This window comes from Microcaecilia unicolor, chromosome 3, assembly GCF_901765095.1.
Source record: "Microcaecilia unicolor chromosome 3, aMicUni1.1, whole genome shotgun sequence".
NCBI lineage: Eukaryota > Metazoa > Chordata > Amphibia > Gymnophiona > Siphonopidae > Microcaecilia > Microcaecilia unicolor.
In genome coordinates this window covers 475,695,517-475,718,872 of record NC_044033.1, presented here as the reverse complement: position 1 = coordinate 475,718,872, position 23,356 = coordinate 475,695,517, and the positions used below count along the sequence as shown (strand labels likewise).

The following is a 23,356-nucleotide window of genomic DNA, read 5'->3' as shown; positions in this document are numbered from 1 at the left end:
ACAACCCCACATCCAACCAACAAACATACCACATCAAAACACAACTTAAAAAACTAAGAATCATTCTTGACAAACACCTAACACTGGACAATCAAATATCAGCAGTAACATCAAAATGCTTCAGAACACAATGGAAACTGAGAAGAATAAGAGACTATTTCCCTAGACAAACTTTCCGGATACTGGTCCAATCGATACTATCGCAACTAGAATACTGCAATGCAGCAAACATAGGGTGCAAGGAAAACACACTAAAATTGCTGCGAACAGTCCAAAACACGGCAGCAAGACTGATTTTCAAGAAATCAAAATATGAAAGAGCAACCCCAATACTTGAAACACTACACTGGCTACCAGTCAAGGCAAGAATATTTTTCAAAGCAAGTACCCTAATCTTCAAGATGCTATTATGCTTAACATGATTGAACTATCTTCAAGAAATGCCAGCCCAGAAAACAGGAACTACCTACTACTATATATCTACCCAACTGCAAAAACACCATCTACAAAACTATCTACACAGCAGGATTTAGCTATAAGGGTTCCAAATAGTGAAACTCAAAACCAAAAACAATATGAAGCATCACAAATCTCCTCCAATTCAGAAAAGAAATTAAAATCTATCTCTTCAAAAAATTCTATAACTAATCACAAAGATATCATCGCCTTCCTTTCAAAAACTATATGAATGAATATCACCAAAACTCTACAAATGAACATAAAAGTTACCACTATCTTTTCCACTTCAAATCTATCTCTTCAAAAACTCTATGAACAGCCACACGAACTACAGGTGTCCTCTCCATATTGCACAAGACTATTGTAACTCCACCAAAATGTAAATTGTAAGCCACTTTGAACCGAAACTTGTTTTTGGATAATAGTGGGATACAAGAATGCATAAATAAATAATCAGACATGAATCTGTGCCTGCCCCGGCTTAGCCGGACCACGTCCACGTCCTCAAGAGCACTGAGGTGCAGTCCTACCCTCAAATCCTACCCTCAAGACTCCATGAAAGCTTCCTCTCGATGTCAATGGGTCAATGTTGACGTCGATATCCTTCAAGGTGCCAATGCCAAGGATCTCTCCATAGGCATGGATAGAGCATCAGGAAGAATGTAGGGCTGATCCACAGTTGAAGCACCCTCAATGCCTGAACGGATTGCAACTGCAGTATCTGCGTCAGCTCCTCTCTCAGCATGGCTCGGTCCTGCTCATCAAAGGACGGCATCAGCAAAGGCGGGGGAGGCAGGACAGAAGCAGCCTGAGAAGATGTCGGTGCTGAACCGGAAATGGGAAACTGGCTACTCGGAGACTTGTGCACTGGCACCTCTACCAAAGAAGGAGAGTGCTCTTCCCAGCGTTGGCACTTCTCGGGTACTGGTGGTGCTGACGTATCATTGCTCCCAGCATCATGCAATTAAGAGGGCCGATGCTTTATGCTTCTTGGGCTTCCCCCAACATGGATGACGCAAACCAGTAAATGATTTCAGTGTCAGATCCAATATTGACCAGTCCAAGGGCCTACTTTCAACTCCTGATATCAAGAGAGGCAGATACCTCCTCGATGCCAGTGCACTCTCAGTGGTTGCTGAAGGGTAAAAAAGTAATTCAGGTCTACCCATACCACTCTAGTCATGATTTTTATAGATCTCTACATATCTTTCAACAAGCACAAGAGCCCTGATCTCTTGACTCACTCAAAACAAGGGAGGTATTCAATTCGTTCTTTATTATGGTAGTCCTCTTTCTCTGTACCTTTTCTTGTTCTGCTACAGAAAAGGAACACAGAAGGCTGACCATGATGTTAAAAATTCATATTATTGAACTACTACTACTACGTCTAAATGTAAACCTAGCGGCAGTGTTACTAGGCTGGTTAACTAAGAGGTGTTTCAGATTTAAAAAGAAAAAATTCATGCAATTATTTCATATATAAAATAAAAATAGTGTCCAATAATTTCTTTATTTGCATTAAAATTTGGACAGTTTTATCTTAGCACCAAGCCAGAAATGAAATGATTACTTGAAGTCTACAGGCTTTTGGTAATCTGCAGATCAGCATAATTGGAGATAACATCACGATAAATTAATTGATCGACTGAGAGAATTAGGGATAAGAGGCAGTGTCCTGCAGTGGTCAATCTTTTTTTTTTATCTGAAAAGAAATTTAGGGTGCAATTTGAAGATCAATTTTCTGACTGGTTTGAAATTTCTTCATAGTTCCCCCAGGGCTCAGTTTTTTCAGCTATTCTTTTTAATATCTATATTAGTCTGATTTATCATTTACTTTCTTGTTTGGATGTTCAGTTTTGGCTTTATGCTGATGATTTACAATTTTTTTTCCAATTACTTCTACTGTTGAGAAGGCTTTTTTAGATATTTGCCTGTAATCAATACAGGCTTGGCTTACAGCGAACAGATTCAAGTTGAACTTGTCTAAATATTAGATTTTGGTTTTGTCTGGTAGGGTGACTAATTTTGTAGCGCCTGAGGTGTTTGTACTTGATAACTTAAAAATACCTATTGTCAATAGTCTGAAATATTTGGGTGTTTGGGTTGATTCTGTTGTTTCAATGAATGATCAATTGAATCTACTGTACAAAAGGTTTTAATAAATTTAGGTTATTACATGGAATGAAGGACTTCTTATCCCCCTCCAACTTTCAAATAGTTGTTCAAGCATCCATTACTATTGTAATGCTCTTTATTTATGGCTTCAAGCTTATAAATTGCGTGCCTTACAGATTTACCAAAATGCCACTGCTTGGATTTTGACAAATCTATCTTGATTTGATCATATTTCCCCAACTCTATGTGACCTGCATTGGTTATCTATTGATTGGAGAATTAAATTTAAAGTTCTGACTTTGGTTCTCAAAACTCTGTATGATAATGGTCCATTAATTCTGGACAGTTCTTGGAAGATTCATATACCAGCTAGACCTTTGAAAACTAGTGGTAAATTACTTTTGGATGTCCCTTCTTTTCGACAGGTTAGATTGAATAAGAATTGTTCTTCCATTTTTTATATTGAAGGACCAGTTCTCTGGAATACTCTTCCTGAGGTCTTGTGTCAAACTTCTTCTGCTGTACAATTTAGGAAGTGTTTAAAGGCTCAGTTGTTTGCACAAGCATTTGCTACTATTTAAAGACTGAAGTATGTTTTATTTTTCAGCATTTTGTGTTATGTCTTCTCTAAATGTTTGAAGAAAAGTATGTTATTTGTTACATTTTTGTGTATGTATTTTGGAAACCGCCTGCAGCTGTAAGATAATGTGGTCTATAAATTGTTTAAATAAATAAATAACATCTAAAATGGCTTTCTGATGAATTATTAAGATCTTGAATTCATGCATACCCTACTGACCCAACTTAAGTCCCTAAACCCAGCAACACAACAAAACCAAAGCCCATAATGAACACTATATAACTCTTCTTCTCCACGATTCTCCTAATGTGTCTGTAACACATGAATCTCTTTGATAATAACATCACTTTGTATTTGTTTCATCATCGGAGGCGACTAACGCCTCATGGTACTATGTAAGCCACATTGAGCCTGCAAATAGGTGGGAAAATGTGGGGTACAAATGTAACAAATAAATAAATAAAATTGCATAGCACATTTTCAATTGTATTCTATAGAAATATTCAACAAAATTATGACACTTCTGACACAAAACAGCTTTCTGGCAATATCCAAAAGAATAAATCTGGTTGCCACAGAAGTCTTGGATTCTCTAGAATTAAGGGTCAATATTTTTGTTTGCTTAATGAAATACATAATAGAAAAAACATTACTTACGTTGATGGCATTAGCTGCACTTTTGTCATAGTATTTCTTCCTTTCATATTTATCCCTGATGAAAAACTCCACAGATCTAAGAAGTTAGTTAAGGGAAAATAAACTGTAAAAAAAATATATATATAAGACAGGAGATAGAACATACTGATTCATGATATAAAGAGTTTCACTACACTAAACCACTAATATTAATTTTATAACATCTAGGACCTCTCCTTTCTATCAAAGTATTCAATTTTTAATATTTAGTTTGCAAATGTTTCAAAATACACTTTTACATAAAAAGATTCAGAGGAACTGGCCTGATGGCTCGGCAGCAGTTGGGGGAGACCTGGATTTGATTGCTGAGCACTATTACTGCTGATCAGGCCTCCTGGAAGTGCCTTGGTGGAAGATCACAGTCCCTATGGGAGGGAAGCTCAGCTGTTGCACAACAATGACACCTGTTGGCTGACTATCCCAATGCAAATTACAATTGATATCTCTCTCGTATAATGTGCAAAGTACTATTTAGACACTATATATTATATATATATATATATATATATATATATATATACACACACACACACTCCTGTGGAGTACAAAAAAAGTATGAAAGGGAAAAAGCCTCAGCACCCACGCCTCCACCCAACAGAAACACTTACCAGGTAGAACACACTTCAACAGGGTCAAATCTCTTCATCCGAATAAAACAAAGCATTGTTAAAACTCCACAGAATATTCAATTTCAATGGATGCACCCAAAAACGTGACAAACGTAAGAAAAAAGCAGGCACTTGTATTTTTGAATCTTCAGTTAAGATAAAAGCTACCTGTGAGTCAATACTGTAGCCAGAGTTTCGCTATAATCAGCTGTCTCAAGGCGTGAACAACCAATCTAAAAATATATATATAAAAGTGTATGAATAAAACAACTCAAGGTGAGCAAAAAATATATAAATAATATATAAATAAATGTGAAAACAACAAATCCAGAAATCGACAATTTAAAAAAGTAGTTTGTTCATGAGTTTGAATATCTTTTTCATATTGGTCTGGTCGAGGTTCGTATATGTACTGTAGTGTTCTGCTTTCGGATGTTTTTTTCCTTTTTCTAACAGGTTTTTTTTCTTTCTCATACAAGATCGAAAGTGATGTCATGAGTTAGGCTTTTAAAGAAATGGCTCTGCAGCTATGTTTGAAGGATCCTAGTGCTTTAATGAACTAGCAAGTACTTTTGCATTCTTTAACCATATTGTTTTTAATTGTTGATTACTGGAGTTTTTGTTTTCACATGTATTTATATATTATTTACATATTTTTGTTCACCTTAGGTTGTTTTATTCATACACTTTTATTTATATATTTTTTAGATTCGTCGTTCACGCCTTGAGACAGCAAAACATTTTATGCTGTATATCCTTGAAATAAGCAGTGGGTTTTCCCCAAGTCCATTTTAATAATGGTCTATGGACTTTTCCTTTAGAAAGCCATCCAAACATTTTTTAAACTCTGTTAAGCTAACTGCTTTTACCACATTCTCTGGCAACGAATTCCAGAGTATAATTACACATTGAGTGAAGAAATATTTTCTCCGATTCATTTAAAATGTACTACTTTGTAGCTTCGTTGCCTGCCCCTAGTCCTAGTATTTTTGGAAAGAGTAAACAAGCAATTCACATCTACCTGTTCCACTGCACTCATTACTTTACAGACATCTATCATATCTGTGCTGAACTGGTCTTATAGGATGGAATGCTCCCTGGTCAGTCAGTATTTCTCATAACAAATCAGAAGGAAACAGAATTATAACAGCTCTCCTTCCCCACAGGGAAAAGTGATAAATCAAGAACTGCAAATACGGAACAGATTACAATAGTCTGTCTAAAATGTAAAAATGCTGCAACGTGGTCCAATTGAGAAAACTAACAGATAGAAACCGCTGGAAAAAAAACAAGGTGGGCCTCAGGATTCATCTGCTGCAACTAAAGGAAAGGAAATTACCAGGTAAGACATAATTTTTTGTTCCTTAGCGTCAAGAGCAGATGAATCCAGAGTTGTGGGATGTCGCAAAATGAGAAAAAAAATGCAACATAGCCCTCGTCACTCGAAGGGTAGCATCCTTGGTGACTCACAGAGCAGTGATCATTTCCTGCATAGCCTCATGCACTGGAAAAGACTTAGGCTGTCTTCTAGTGCTCACCATTTTAGGATTAGCAGATGCAAGTGTAGCAGGATCAGAACCTGGGAGCCTTAGGTACAAAGGAAGGCATCTCTTTCTTAGGAAACACCAGAACCATGGTGGGATCATCAGATTCCTCTGTAAATAGCTCCCCCTCCTCCCATTCTTCCTGCATTTGTGCAGAAAGGGATATAACTCCCTCAGATTGAGAGGGAGACATGGGAGCAACAGACCCTAATTCTGAGCTAAAAATGAACTGTCAATTCCCCTACTAGACTTCAACATAGGCATCATGGAGCACCAGAATGAAATTGGGGGTGGGAGGTAGGTCAGAAGACCACACCCCCAGAGAAACGTCAGGAGTGGCTGACATCTGTGTAAGGACCTCCAAAGCAGTGCCAGGTAAAACAGCCATCGGCAGTGCTGCTCCCAAATCATGCTGCTCTAAAATGGCTGCCGGACCACTTTCAGCCCCATGAGAAAAATGAGCCCGCGTCTCTCTCATGTGGGAAGCCAACGAGGCCTCCCTAAACATGGCTCCATCTGTCAGAGGAGAGCCTGTACAGCTAACTGGACACTGCCCCGATGCTACTCTCTGCTTCTCACAGTGGGAGCACCATTTAACAACTTCGGCAGCCATCATAAGGAAAACCTACGAAAAATTGCAACTGAGCTTAAGTTGAAAAAAAATTTAAAGATTCACTTACCTCAGGAGAGCCAGCCGTCAGGAATACTGCTGGTCGAACTCAGTGCTGCTAGAAGCAACCTCACACCCTCTCCACTACTAAGCCCTTTATACTGGTCCAAAACAGTATTTCTCCTGCAGCCAAGGCTGTGGGCTTTAAAGAATTATGTCCCAATTTTTTTTTTTTTAAAGTGAGGAAGGAGAATGGAGGAAGGGCAGGAAAGAGAAAAATGGTAGGGGAAGGACCTGGTATTACCAGGTGTACCCCCTAAACCCGGCACTGCTCAGCCATGCACCTCAAAGCTCCACTCAACTCAGAGACCCAGAACAGGAGCCACCATGAAATGAGACCAGGAGCATGTGAGAGATCGTCCACCTGCTGGAGATACAGAATACTAACTGACCAGGGAGAATTCCACCCTATAAGACAATTCAGTTCAGCACTCTCTATCTCCACTTACTGGTAGATGGTCACAACCCATAAGTCTCAGGATTCATCTGCTGCTGACGCTAAGGAATGTAGTACTGTTAAATGTGTATATTTTTTATACTGCTTCATGGTAGTCCTATCAGGTTCCAATTTGCTGTTTTCCTCATTTATTGTATTTATGTTTGTATTTGGTCATTTTACTATTGTTAGGCTTTTAACAAAATTATAAGTATTATGTTAAACATATCTGCTGTACACTGCCTTGGCTGAACCCTTTGGATAGGTCAGCGTACAGAATCTGCCCTACAAATTATACTTAGAGCATGGCAATGTTCTACCAACAGTCTGGCTAAAGTTCTTGGATTCTTATATAGATTGATCTATATAAGAAATGTTATTCTTTTTTTTAAGCTAAAACAGCTAAGAGCAATTTGTCATTACTTTTTTGAAAATCAATTGCTTTATTAGTGCAAACTTTGATTTTGTCCCAATTAGACAATTACAATGGTGTCTATACAGGTATCTCTATTTGGTCTTCTTGGATAACTTCAATCACTCCAGAACACAGCGGCTAGATTGATATTTAAAAGGAAAATATTTGGTCAAGCTTCGCTGTTGTTGAAGGACCTCCATTGGTTGCCAGTCATGGGTAGAGGTGAGCTTAAATTAGCCTGTCTTATTTTAAAGCTTTATATGGGTCAACATCTGAGTTTATATGTCACCTAATCTTCTTGTCCCACATAAAGGGTACTACTAGTCTATGAGGTCATCATGTTTTAAAATTTCCATCACTTAAAAATGTATTATAAGAAGATACTTGAAAAGTTATTTTCATACGGGACAACCAAAACTTAGAACGCCATACCATGCTTTTCTGTAAAAATCTAAAAACCCATCTTTTTCAGAAATACTTATAATAAATTGTCATTATCAGCATAGCTAATAAGTCTCTTAATGTAAACCGCTTTGGACATTTTTAGGGAGCTAGCGATCTAAAAGTACCTTGATTAGATTAGATTATTAAACAGAAATTATTCTAAAAAGTAAGTTATACTTAGATAGTGCTGAGGAGGAGCCGGCTGTCTTGGTACATGTGGGTACCAATGACATAGGTAAATGTGGGAGGGAGGTTCTGGAAGCCAAATTTAGGCTCTTAGGTAGAAAGCTGCAGTCCAGATCCTCCAGGGTCACATTTTTAGAGATGCTCCCCATTCCACACGCAGGACCCAAAAGGCAGGCAGAGCTCCGAAGTCTAAATGTGTGGTTGAGACAATGGTGCACGGATGAGGGATTTAGATTTGTTGGGAATTGGGAGGCATTCTGGGAAAGAGGGAGACTGTTCCGAAAGGATGGCTCCACCTTAATCGGGATGGAACCCGGCTGCTGGCGCTAACTTTTAAAAAGGAGATAGAGCAGCTTTTAAACTAGAATGGGGGGGAAAGCCGTCACCCAAGAGCGCATGGTTTGGTGTACAGACTATTATAAAGAACAAAATTACAGAGCATATTCAAAAGCATAAAGTAATGAGACAAAGTCAACATGGATTTAGTGGAGGGAAATCTTGCCTCAACAATCTACTACATTTCTTTGAAGGGGTGAACAAATGTGTGGATAAAGGTGAGCCGGCTGATATTGTGTATCTGGATTTTCAGAAGGCATTTGACAAAGTACCTCATGAAAGACTCCAAAGGAAATTGGAGAGTCATGGAGTAGGAGGTAGTATTCTATTGTGGATTAAAAACTGGTTAAAAGAAAACAGAGTAGGGTTAAATGGTCAGTATTCTCAATGGAGAAGGGTAGTTAGTGGGGTTCCCCAGGGGTCTATGCTGGGACCGCTACTTTTTAACATATTTATAAATGACCTAGAGATGGGAGTAACTAGAGAGGTAATTAAATTTGCTTATGACACAAAGTTATTCAAAGTTGTTAAATCGCAGGAGGATTCTGAAAAAATTATGAGACTGGGTGAATAAATGGCAGATGACATTTAATGTGAGCAAGTGCAAAGTGATGCATATGGGAAACAGGAACCTGAATTATAGCTACGTCGTGCAAGGTTCCACGTTAGGGTGACAAATATGATAAAGGGAATGAGACGACTTCCCTATGAGGACAGGCTAAAGCGGCTAGGGCTCTTTAGCTTGGAGAAAAGGCGGCTGAGGGGAGATATGATAGAGGTCTATAAATTAATGAGTGGAGTTGAACGGGTAGATGTGAAGTGTCTGTTTACGCTTTCCAAAAATACTAGGACTAGGGGGGATGCGATGAAGCTACAATGTAGTAAATTTAAAATGAATCAGAGAAAATTGTTCTTTACTCAATGTGTAATTAAACTCTGGAATTCGTTGCCAGAGAATGTGGTAAAGGCGGTTAGCTTAGCAGAGTTTAAAAATGTTTGGACGGCTTCCTAAAGGAAAAGTCCATAGACTATTATTAAATGGACTTGGGGAAAATCCACTATTTCTGGGATAAACAATATAGAATGTTTTGTACTTTTTGGGATCTTGCCAGGTATTTGTGACCTGGATTGGCCACTGTTGGAAACAGGATGCTGGGCTTGATGGACCTTTGGTCTTTCCCAGTAGAGAGGTTTCAATAATGCTGAAAGTAAGCCAGGTGTGCTTAATGAGAGAGAAGGATAAAGGATGCACATTATCCCCTTCAACTTCTAAGCAGATTGTAGATCAAAGGAAAAAACACAATTTGAAGTGCCTGTATACAAATGCTAGAAGCCTAAAAAATAAGATGGAAGAGTTAAAATATATAGCACTAAATGATGAGATAGATATAATAGGTATATCAGAGACTTGGTGGAAAGAGCACAACCAATGGGACACTATGTTAATAGGGTACAAATTGTATTGCAATGATAGAGAGGGTCAAATTGGAGGGGGGTTGGGCTATATGTTAAAGAAGGAATTAAGTAAAATAAAATAAACATTCCACATGACACACAGAGCGGCGTGGAATCATTATGGATAGAAATTCCATGTATGAAGGGAAGGAGTATTCTTCTAGGGCTGTACTACCATTCACCAAGACAGAATGAACAGACAGATGGAGAAATGTTTATACAGATTAGGAAATCTTGAAAATTGGGCAATGCTATAATGGGTGATTTCAAATATCATATATATCTGGAATAGGTAGAACCAATAATCAACAAACTCCAAAAAATTCTACCTTATATACAACTTGGATGAACTTTGGGATCTGATGAATTGTAAGTGTACGATACACGAGGCTGGACCGGATTATGATATTGAAGACATCAGCATTTGAGTTAAGTACTCTTTCCAAGTTTTGATAAATGTGAATTTTGTGTCTCCATTACAAGTGTTTGTGGTGGCATATGATAGTGCTTTTATGAAGGGTCTATATAGTGGAGTTTTTTTTTTGTGAAGACATATGATTGCTACGGTTCCCTCATTATACCAAAGGCGTGTCCTTTAAGAACGAGGAGTATCCAAATTTTCTGAAGTCTTTTTTTCTCCACCTTTTTGTCATGATCGGCCTGCCATATTTGCCCCCAAACAAGTTGTATATAAGGTAGAATTTTGGGGGGAGTTTGTTGATTTCAAATATCCCAATATTGACTGGTTAAATGTTACATAAGGGAGTGCCAGGGAGATAACATTTCTAGATGACTGCATCTTGAAGCAGCTGGTTCAGGAACCAACGAGAGGGGAAGCCATTTTGGATCTGGTCCTTGGTGGTGTGCAGGGCATAGTGCAAGAAGTGAAGGTGTTGGGTCCCCTAGGAAACAGTGATCATAATATGATCAAGTTTGAGCTACTATCTGGGATGAACCCGCAAAGGAAATCTACTGTAGCTGCATTCCAAAGGGTAACTATAATAAAATGAGGAAAATGGTTAAAAAGAAACTGAAAGGATCAGCTGCAAAGATTAGGACACTAAATCAGGCGTGAACATTATTCAAAAATACCATTTTGGAAGCCCAGACCAGATGCATTCCATGTATTTGCAAAGGTGGAAAGAAGAGAAAACGTTAGCCAGCATGGTTAAAAGGTGAAGTAAAAGAGGCCATTACAGCCAAAAGATTGTCCTTCAAAAAATGGAAAAAGGACCCAAATGAAGAAAATAAAAAGCAACATAAGCACTGGCAAGTCAGATGCAAAGCATTAATAAATAAGGCTAAAAGAGAATATGAAGAGAAACTTGCCACAGAGGCTAAAACTCACAGTAACAACTTTTTCAGGTACATCAGAAACAGAAAGCCTGCAAGGGAAATCTGTGGGATCGTAAGATAATGAAGGAGCAAAAGGGGTGCTGAGGGAGGACCAGACCACAGTGGAGAAACTGAGTGAATACTTTGCTACGGTCATTACAGAAGAAGATGTAAGACATCTGCCTGTACTGGAAATGGTTTTCAAGGGTGATGATGTGGAGGAACTGAAAGAAATCTCAGTGAACCTGGAAGATGTACTGAGCCAAATTGACAAATGAAAGAATAATAAATCACCTGGACCGGATGGCATACATCCAAGGGTACTCAAAGAACTCAAGCATGAAATTGCTGATCTGCTGTTAGCAATATGTAAACCTGTCGTTCAAATCGTCTGTAGTACCTGAAGATTGGAGGGTGGCCAATGTGATGCAGATTTTTATAAATAGTTCCAGAGGTGATCCGGGAAATTATAAAACAGTAAGCCTGATGTCGGTGCCAGGCAAAAAAGTGGAAACTGTTACAAAGAATAAAACTATAGAACACGCAGACAAACATGATTTAATGGGACAGCCAAGGGAAGTCTTGTCTCACTGATTTGCTTCATTTCTTTGAAGGCGTGAATAAACATGTGGCTAAAGGTGAGCCGGTTAATGTAGTGTAACTAGATTTTTAGAAAGCTTTTGATAAAGTTCCTCATGAGATACTCCTGAGAAAATTAACGAGTCATGGCATAGGAGGCAAGGTTATGGTGTAGATTAGGAATTGGTTATTGGGCAGAAAACAGAGGGTAGGATTAAATGGTCATGTCTCTTAATGAAGGAGGGTGAACAGTGAAGTGCCAAAGGGATCTGTACTGGGAACGGTTCTATTTAACACATTTATAAATGATATGGAAACTGGAACGACGAGTGAGGTAATCAAATTTGCAGATAATACAAAACTAATCAAGGTTGTTAAAACACGTGCAGACTGTGAAATATTGCAAGAAGACCTTAGGAAAACGGAAGAATGGGCATCCAAATGGCAGATGAAATTTCATGTGGACAAATGCAAGGTGATGCACATTGGAAAGAATAATCTGAATCATAGTTACCTGACGCTAGGGTCTACCTTGGGGGGTCAGCACTCAAGAAAAACATCTGGGTGTCATTGTAGATAATATGCTGAAATCTTCTGCTCAGTGTGCGGTGGCAGCCAAAAAAGCAAACAGGATACTAGGAATTATTAGGAAAGGGATGGTGATTAAGACCGAAAATACTATAATACTATAATGCCTTTGTATCGCTCCATGGTGGCTCCGCACCTTGAGTATTGCCGTTTAGCTCTGGTCACTGTATCTCAAAAAAGATATAGCAGAATTAGAAAAGGTTCAAAGAACAGCAACCAAAATGATAAAACGGATGGAACACTACTCGCATGAGGAAAGGCTAAATAGGTTAGGGCTCTTCAGTTTGGAAAAGAGACGGATGAGGGGAGATACGATTGAGGTCTACAAAATCCTGAGTGGTGTAGAAGTAAATTAACTTTTTACTCGTTGCAAAAGTACAAAGACTAGGAGACAATCAAGGTAGTTACATGGAAATACTTTTAAAACAAATAGGAGGAAATATTTTTTCACTCAACAAATAGTTAAGCTCGGGTTTAAAAAATGGTTTGGACAAATTCCTGGAGGAAAAGTCCATAGTCTGCTATTGAGACAGACATGGGAAGCAACTGCTTGCCCTGGGATTTGTAGTATGGAGTGTTGCCACAATTTGGGTATCTGCCAGGTGCTTGTGACCTGACTTGGCCACTGTTTGGAAAACAGGATACTGGGCTAGATGGACCACTGGTCTGACCCAGTATGGCTACTTTTAATGTTCTTATGTTAGCTAAAGGACAGAAAACACCGATATGGTGCATTTTAAGTTACTTTTCACAAACATTTTTACAATGCACAAATAAGAAATTAGTAGATTTGGAACACACAAGGAGTTTAGAAGGCTTGCTCAGAATTTGTACGTGTACATAGGTATACATATATAACTGACTCTATGCATGTAAGCAGCAATTTTAGAAAAGCCATTACTTTATGAATACCTGTGATACACAGTTTTGACAGGGAGTGCTCCAGGAGAGATTTGTGCAGACCTAAAATGTACATGTTTATTTCCTACACTGAACAAAAATACACATATACCTCTAAACATTTTCCTCTGTTCTGACATGCATAAGAATTGGCCACTTGTTTGTTTGGACTTGAGGGTTGGCAAAGTGATTAAAGTGGGAATTCTGTATTATCTTTGGTGTTAAAAACCACCTCAAAAAGCCAAAAAATGTGCTTTGTGTAGCCAGTTTCCTAATTGGCTCCCTTTAGACATTCAATATTGTGAAATCTGGCACTTACATGCATGCCTTGCATATTTTGACCATCACAACTTAGTTGTCCCTTTCTCCACCAAGGCAACACATACAAATTTGGGATTTGCATCTAATAAACTGTGTCCTCTGTCATAGGAAAAGTTTCAGTAACTCATTACAATACCACATTCACTGATGTTGCAACTGTAGGAATGCATCTCTCTCTGCACATATACATTTATATAACCAGAGTGTGCAAGAATATAACAAATTCTACAGTGACATATTATTAACTCATTTAACAAATATATACTATACATAAACATTCAAAGCACGGTTCTCTATTAACATATTCTGGAAACAGGGATCAATGCTTTCTAATCACTTTTCTTTTGGGAACAGCACTAGACGACTAGAGTAAGAGATATTTGGTATTATCTGATTTACACAATGCATTAAATTTTGATCACAAAAAATTCAATTGTTTGTCCTATGAAACATTCATGATTTCATAAAAATCCATAGCTGAACTACACAAATATTAAATACAGCAAAAATATCCCCCTGGCAAAAAGAATCCAATAAGTACAGACAGTACTGCATAATGAAAAACAGAAATGTCCCTCGGATGAAAAAAAACTGGATGAAAGCAGGCAACAAAAGTCAAAAAGTCTAGTTAAGGATTAGTACATATGTTTAAGCTCCACGTTGTTAAAATGTATTAATATCTGATGGCACACCTCACTGAAAACTGTCAGAAGCGAGTTACAATTCATCATTAATCAGTCCTCCCTATGTCCAAGATGAGTTATAATTTATAAATAACCAGCATCCCCCCCCCCCCCCAAAACACACCCAGAAAAACAACAAATAGTTTGGGGGCGGGGAGGTTTGAATGGCAATACAAAATAAGCTACGGCTTATAGTTTAATTTGAAATAGTTATATTAAATGAATATAGAGCAAGGAGCAGCCCAGTATCGATTTTCAATTTTATTTACTCCAGAAAGTGGCAAGAAATGCCATACGTAAATTAATGTGTACTTCCTATTTACTGGTTTAGGTCAAAAATGGATATTCTGTTGGAATGGCATTGGATTGTTTCTAGATGTAATGTCCCCTTCAGGGCTTCCCTGGATTTGGGGCCAAACCTAGCTGGAGCCTCCTGAGGGCAGTCTCTGTCGGGCCCCTATTCACTTGGCGCTCAGTGCCTCCACCTGGAGAAGAAAGTGTTAGTGGGTAGGATTACCTTTCTCTCCCTCCAGGAAAATCCAAAAAACTGCTGTGAACAGGGCTAGCTAATAAATTAAACAGGCTTTATACTATGTACATAGGCCTCTATATATGCCTCTTATACATATAAGAAATGAGAATTTCTTAACAGATCAGCTCAGTTAACATAAGCAAACAAAACAATCATGTTACTTAATACTTGTGACCTTAATCCAATAGCATTAGTCTATAACGCAGATCCTTAAAACCAGTAACTTATAGTCTTTCACATATATCAAACCCTTTCAGTCTTGCCAACGTAGTAGCTGTAAGCTTTTCCCTACTGCTTAATTAAATCAGTGTGGGTGTGGTTGTGTTGCCTAGGTCCCTCCTCTCCTAAGTCCACCCTCTTCCCAGTCCCATCAGATCTCACCCCTCTGCTGAAGACTTCTTGGGTTGGACTTCCAGGCTAACTATGCTGTCCCTGCTGCGGTTTCCTGGAAGCTTTCCCTGAGCTCTGTGTACTAGCTGTCCTCCCAAGAGCTATCCTCCTCCACTGGGCTCCCAGTGCTAGCCACATCTAGGAAGTATTGTCCGTTGCTGGGTCCCTAGTGCCAATTGCACTCCAGAGGCCTTGTACCTCACTGGAACACTAGAGCCTATCGCACCCCGGCAGCTTGGTCCCTCACTGGACCTCTGTTCAAGAGGAGTCTCTGGGGTTTCTCCCTGCTGGGGTTCAGATTTACTGCAACCACCAGTACCAGAGTTCCCCACTAGTGAACCCTGGTAGTGATATTGTCCTGAACTATTCCCAAATGCCTCCTTGCCTTGAGCAATGCTTCAAAGGGCTGTCGCTCTTCTTGTCTTTAGGAGATCCTCTAAGGATACTCTACCTGCTGAGTTTCAGAATTACCAGGGAACCACCAGTTACAGGCAATTGTTTCCTCTAAATGGAGCACATGAGGGTTTGCTCATACATTTTAGGAGCATCGCTCACAGATTTTACATAGTTGCTCGCAAAATTGTTTTTGTGCTATATACAGAAATGCATTGCTAATACTGGCACTCAAAAATTGTTGGTTTTTAAAACTTGTTGCTCATACGAAAAAATAATTGCACACACCAGGCCATTCCTTAGAGGAAACATTTGTTGCAGGGTTTCCACATTAGAGTGCTGTCTCCTATCTCAGCCAGAACCTTCAGAGATGGCTCAGCATGAGACAACTCTTTTCCCACAGTGAATTCCTAACCATGCTACCCTCTTCCCTAAACTCATGGAGAGCAGGTTTTCCAATTCCCTTATTCTGATCCAGCACTCTCCAGTCAGTGTGCATGTGCATCATTTATCCCACAAGCTTTATTCCCTTCACTGAATTAATTCCCTCAAAATGTGTAAAAACATTCCCAGCAGTCCGTCTGTCTGGTGCCATTTGTATGCAGGCAGAGCTGTGGGACCAATCCTCCTCCTGCAATGTAACAATGTTCAATCAGCTACATTCCTGTACAGCTCTTACTAAGGCAAGCTAAAACTGACACGAGGATGTGTTTTAAAAGCACAATGCCAGGATTTCTTCTCTCTCCTTATTCTCAATAACCCCTCCCCCTGGGGTTCATCTGGAAATGCAATGTGTGGAAATCATCCATGTCCAATAATTTTTGGTGCCATTAATGTCTTTGAGACCAGTAAAATAACCTGTTTACTGGCCAGTCACAGCAGAGCCACCTTAGAGAGGGAAAAACAAAAAAGCAGAGGTCACAAGACCTATAAATCAATACATGCATCTAGCTTCTCCTACATCTGCACACAACTATGGAATGCATTACCAAGTGCCATAAAAGCAACGCACGATTTGGCAACCTTCCGAAAATTATTAAAGACGAACCTGTTCAAAGAGACTTATCATTTGGACCCTTCTTAAATGAACTGACATCACAACTTTACCATATATTGAACTCTTTTTTTTATTTGTTTACTTTAATCTCATTGACATTATTGAATGTTTACATTATCCTTGTTCTCAAATACCTGAAATGAATTGTATATGTATTCATTTCTAATTTATATTATATTTTCTGTACTTTAAATGCAATAATACTCTGTATATCTCATTCCGACAATGGCGATCACCATTACGGCATAATGTAAGCCACATTGAGCCTGCAAAGAGTTGTGGGAAAATGTGGGATACAAATGCAGCAAATAAATAAACATTTCTGACAAGCAGTGAAACATGCCTAAACCAGCTTCACTAACAAAAACATCAATCCCCCCCCCCCCCCCCCCCCCAAAGAATTATCCTTTAGCATTAGTATCACAGGATGTACATGCCACTGTGTTTTGCTCTTCCCCACTTTTGATGCCTTGGCCAGTTCATACAACTAATTGCTGGTCTCTGGCATGATCAGTTACTGTTTGAAGATGAGGCTCTACTTTCGTTTTCTTCTTTACTTGAGGTTTTTATCCAATTTCATCTCAAGACTGGTTTACTTATCTTCAGTTGTCTCATTTTCTTTCCTCAATTCAATTTGGTTTCGGATTCTTTGAGAAGATTCCTTTTTGGAAGATTTATGTGAAGACTCTTGGAGTACTAAGGGCTTGATGCCTTTAGAAACATTTGTGCTCTCTTATGCCTTCTTACACCCTGCATTATCTTAACTGACGGCCTGAGCTATGGGTGGTACTGGATGATGATGATGATGAACGGAACTGGAACTCCTTGGAAAAGGCACTGTTGAAGGTATCTGTTTCTGTGCCACTTAAGGAAAATGCTGTAAAAGTTTTGTTTAGATGATATCTAACATCTGCTTGTCTTCTGCACATCTTCCCAGGCTCCTCAGCTTTATGATGGTGGGAGTTTGAAGAACCTGGTACAATGCAGGGTCGCCGAGAGACTGGGCCGGGCCTGGGGCAAGGCCGCTCCGCCCCCCTCCATCCGAACCCGGGCCAGGCCCCCTGCATTGAAATCACAGCGCCTCTCACCTCCGTGTGAAAGCGCTGCAGGCAGCAGGGTAGCAGATCGCTTCCCTTCGGGCCCCCTTCCTCCCGTGTATCCCGCCCTCGCGGAAGTTACGTCAGACGAGGGCGTGAAACAGGGAGGGAAGGAGGCCCGAAGGGAAGTGATCTGCTGCCTGCAGCGCTGTGATTTCAATGGAGGGTGGGTGGGACTGCGGCGCCGGGCCCGCCTTGGAGGCCCAGGGAATTTTGTCGTCGTCCCCCCCCCCCCCTCGGTGGCCCTGGTACCATGGGCCATATTTGGTGGACCAGTGTTAAGGCCCAGATTTTTTGGCGGATGATTCAACATAGACTTCAGAAGTGACTGGCTCGCCCAATCCAGTGGTCACCAGTGTACTTTTATTTATTAAGAAAGTGCCAGGATTGAACAGGCCTCAGGCTCTTCTGGTGCACCATGCAATGTGTGCTGCTCGAGTTACACTGGCAGCTCATTGGAAGCAACGGACTGTACCCTCCTTTGTCAAATGGCTAAATAGGCTGTGGTATATCTATGACATGGAGCGTCTTTTAGCAGTTCAATGTCACTCCTTACAGAGTGGGAGGTTATTTGGGAGCCTTTCCCGAAACGTTGTTCAGCCTGACTATAGCACTTGTGCATCTTTCTTCCTCTTTTCCTGGACTCCTGAGGGTTGTTCAGTTGGGGAAGGGGTTGGGTGGGAGCGGAGGTTTAATATCTAATACTTAAAAATCTTGAAAAATGTTTAGAGGTTTTATAATCTGTTAACTGGCTGCCGGAGGTGGGGATGGTCTGTCACTGGACAAATTCTTGGAGGAAAAGTCCATAGTCTGCTATTGAGACAGACATGGAAAGCAACTGCTTGCCCTGGGATTTGTAGTACGGAGTGTTGCCACGATTTGGGTTTCTGCTAGGTACTTGTACCTGCTTGGCCACTGTTTGGAAAAGAGGATACCGGGCTAGATGGACCATTGGTCTGACCCAGTACGATCAATCTTATGTTCTTATGAAAAACAGCAAGATGTGAGAAACCGCAATCAATAAAGTCATGTGGTGATAGGATTACCATCATTATAACAAAATTGACAATGACCACCAATTAAAAAGGCTCATTATAGATAGTACAAATACAAAGAGGTCTCTCAACAAAAGGAGTAAGTAAATTCAAACTAATCTTTACTGACCCATTTAAAACTATTTATTTAAAAACTAGGAAAAAAGGCCCGTTTCTGAAACCAATGAAACGGGCGCTAGTAAGGTATTAGGATGCTGCAATTAATGTTTTGAAAGGGATTGTTAGGAGAAATGTGTTGTCATGGTAATGAATAATTTACATTGTTGTATTATGTGTAATATATTGGGGGGTTTTTTGTTTCTGGTTTTTCCGTATCAGAAGGGGGGGGCCTTGGTTATTGATTTGGTTGGGAGTGTGAGAGTTGCATGATCAATCTGCATTGCCATTCTTGGGGGGGGGGGGATGGTAGCGGTGTTCAGCATCAGTGTATGTGTTTGTGTGTTTTGGGGGGGGGGGTGGCTGTGAGTGTCTGTGTGTGAGTCTGAGAGAGATGTGTTGAATTTTCTTGGTAGAGTTTGTGTATGAAGGGGGGTGGTGCTGGGAGTGTGTGTGTGTGAGTGAGATAGAGAGATGCTGTCTGTCCATGGCAGTGTGTGTGTATGTTCTTGTGTGTGTGTGTGGGGGGGGGGGGGGGTTGGAGTTTGTTTGTGTGTGTGTGTGTGTGTGTGTGAGTGAGTGAGAGATGGTGATTCTCCATGGTACAGCTTGTGTATTTATTGTGGGGGGGGGGGGGGGAGTGCGTGGGTGTGAGTGAGAGACAGAGATCTTGATTCACGTGGCACAGTTTGTGTATGATGGTGTGGAGGTGCTTGGGGGGAGTGTGTGTGTGTGTGTCTGAGTGAGAGATGGAGATGTTGATTTTGCATTTTACAGTTTGTGTATTAAGGGGGGTGAGAGTGGAGTGTGTGGGTGTTGTATAATTATGGTAAGAACATGATAAGAGTGTGAGTGACAGAGATGCTGTTTCTGCATGCAAACATAACGTGGATTCCGTTGGTAATACGCGGTCTGCAAGCAGCCTACAGTGTGTTAGTGCCGGTTCCTGCAGCGCTATCGCCAGGTGTCTGCCAGTGCCAGCACATAGCCCCGCGAAAACGCAGCATGCAGCCGAGATCCTGAGAGAGACAGATTAGAAAACGGTGAAGTGAGGGCCGTACCTTGCGCTTTTAATGTTTGGAGGAGTGGTTGGGGAGTGAGCCGCTGCGTGTTCCCGAAAAATCATTTTTCCCGCTGCCTCCTGTGGCTCTATGTGCCTTGGTTGTTAGTTCAATTTGTCTTTCTCTGCTGTTGCCGTCCGAAAGTTTGCAGGCGGTTCTTTAAGTTGTTTTTTTTTCTGGTGTTGTGTGTAGACAGCACGTTGCTGAAGTCCAGAGCCAACTAACTCGTCTTTTATTTTCTCATTACCCGCCCTCGACGTCATCACGTTTTGACGCGAGGGCGGGGTAGAGAGAGATTACCCGCCCTCGACGTCATCACGTTTTGACGCAAGGGCGGCCCAGAAAGAGATGGTTACACACTTATGGACTAACGAACTTACGAACCCTTCACTGAAGCCACGGAGTCAGCTTCAGAACGTTGAGGGTGCGTTTTATTATAGTAGAGAAGTCTCAAACATTTAAAGACCTTAGAAAAAAAAAACGTAATTTTAACAAATTTTCTTTACAACCTTTGTACTTTACAGTACTGTCTAATTTCCATAACGAGACCCATTTCGCCAAAGGCTTCCTCAGGGTCTGTGAATGTTGGACAGCACGCACTGGATTTACTCAGTGCTCCGATACCAGAAAGCCCTGGTTCTGGCTGCAAGCGAAGTGCTGAAATTTCTCAATGCTCTGAATTTAACAGTATCACCTGACTAGGAAGGGGACAGGATGGCTCAGCTCACTTATTGTGATCAATTCTGGATTTTTGAATTAAAGCAGTTCAGCCCTAGGCATTAAATGAATGTTGAATAGACGTTGTCAGTATAGCAGAATATCATTCCACAGTGCTCATGAAACACATTGTTATTGCAATAAAGTTTGTATATTAAACATTATGACATCATTCCATTTGTTATTTCTCAGCAGGTTTGCCAGGAGGGAGTCCTGCGCTGCAATGCATTACAGAGTGAGCTGGGCAGACGCCAGTTCCTGAAGCAATAACCGAAACACTGAAGTCTAAAATTATACGTTGAACTCATGGAACAATCTACAAATTGTCACAAAAACTGTCCAAGATATGTTTATATTTTATACTTATAACTGGGTTTCATTTAAGTTGTGCAGGGTTATACACTTTAAGGATATATTTTATTTATTATCTATTTAGATTTTGCTCACACTGTTTTCAGTAGTAGCAGCTCAAGGTGAGTTACATTCAGGTACTCTGGATATTTCTGGATATTATTTGGTATGCTACTGAGACTGTTTTGAATCTTATCACAGCAACTTTTAACAACACTCTTGCACTCCAGTTTCGTGCACACACACAGTGGGACAGTCTGGTGATGTTGTTGAGCTAATATTGAGTGACTGCTTAACGACAGACATTTCATTAGCGCTAATGCTCAAATAAGTCACTACTATTAAATACAGTGCCTGATTTGACACTGAAGTTTCCCCACATTCACTATTATTATTATTTTTGATGGTATTTTTTTTTACTTTTTTTCATTGAATAATTTTGTTTACAGTCAGACTTTTTTGTGTTGATAAATTATTTATCCTTTCACTTTTCGGTTAGATGTGGTTTGAGGAAATTAAAAAGATAGCTAAAAGATAGAAAACAGAGAATAGGGTTAAATGGCCAATCTCAATGAAGGGTAAATACTGGAATTCTCCAGGTATCTGTGCTAGGACTGATGCTTTTTAACATATTTATAAATGATCTGGAAACAGGAATAACATGTGAAGTGATCAAATTTGCTGACGATGCAAAGTTATTGAAAGTTGTTAAATCAAAAGAGTATTGTGAAAAATATGCCTACATCTGCGGTGGCTGACAAGGTCAAAATGCCTCCTCTCTGGAGTGTTGCATTGGGGCAGAAAAGGTCTGGCGCCGAAACTTGGCAATTGGACTTTCCACATCATTGCAATAAATAATGGAGGCTAATCAATGGAGAGATCTACTGGAATGAGAAAAATCCCCATATCTCTAGGCAGAAGACATGTTCTGTACTAAGTCTACATGGGCAAGAGTATGGGTATTGTGTAATGATAAAATTCTAATCTTTACGATTCATGGCAATCAGTTGTCTAACAGAAATAATGCAATTTAAATTTCAGAGAAACTGATTTCTCTTGTAACATACAGTTGTACTAATTGGTATTATAAGTAAATAATTATATTTCACATGCGGTATGGTTTCTTTTTTTTCTCTCTGTTTTGTTCATTATTTATTTTCTGTTTATAACATGTTTATGCATATTTATTTATGCATGCATGCTTGTTTTCACAGATTCTTAGTAACCCTCCCTAATGTAGGTACTTGCCAAAACATGGCCATGTCAAGTTTTATGATTTGAACAAACTTGGTTTATTCATACCAACAGAGCTTGTTTGGTTGCTTACCAGGTGTTCCTCCATCTACCCATCTACTACTATTTATCATTTCTATAGCGCTACAAGGCATATGCAGCACTGTACACCATACACAAAAAAAACAGTCCCTGCTCAAAGAGCTTACAATCTAGATAAGCCAGGTAAACAGACAGAACGATTAAGGGTAAAGGAATAAATAGGTGAGGATAAAGGACAGGGCAAGTGAGTAGTGGTTAGGGGTCAAAAGCAATGGTAAAGAGGTGGGCTTTAAGTTTGGACTTGAAAACGGCTAAGGACGGGGCTAGACGCACGGGCTCGGGAAGTCTATTCCAGGCGTGAGGTGCAGCAAGACAAAAGGAACGGAGTCTAGAATTAGCAGTACAGGAGAAGGGGACGGATAAGAGAGTTTTATCTACAGACCGGAGTACCCGAGGGGGGGCGTAGGGAGAGATGAGAGTGGAGAGGTACTGAGGAGCGGCAGAGTGAATACACTTATAGCTCAATAAGAGAAGCTTGAACTGAATACGGAAACAGATAGGGAGCCAGTGAAGTGACTTAAGGAGGGGGCTAATGTGAGCATAGCGACTTTGGCGGAAGATGAGTCGAGCAGCAGAGTTTTGGACTGATTGAAGAGGAGAGAGATGGCTAAAAGGGAGGCCGGTGAGAAGCAGGTTACAATAATCAAGACGAGAGGTGATAAGAGTGTGCATAAGGGTTCTGGCAGAGTGCTCAGAGATGAAGGGACGGATTTTGCTAATGTTACAGGGAAAGAAACGACAGGTTTTGGCAATCTGTTGAATATGAGCGGAGAAGGAGAGAGAGGAGTCAAAGATGACCCCAAGGTTACGAGCTGATGAGACAGGGAGAATGAGAGTGCCATCCACAGAAATAGAGAAAGGGGGGAAAGATGAGAAGCTCGGTTTTGGCCATGTTAAGTTTGAGATGACGCTGAGACATCCA

General features: G+C 40.1%; 1 protein-coding gene across 2 annotated transcripts in view; it reads right to left on the bottom strand.

Moving 5' to 3' along the window:
- SMAP1 (small ArfGAP 1) overlaps positions 1-23,356 on the bottom strand; it is a 384,385-nt gene that overhangs the window by 197,631 nt on the left and 163,398 nt on the right. For both annotated transcript variants that reach the window (XM_030199008.1, XM_030199009.1), the window contains exon 4: positions 3,812-3,887. In XM_030199008.1, the coding sequence (XP_030054868.1) occupies positions 3,812-3,887 (76 nt within the window). The remainder of the gene's footprint in view (positions 1-3,811; positions 3,888-23,356) is intronic.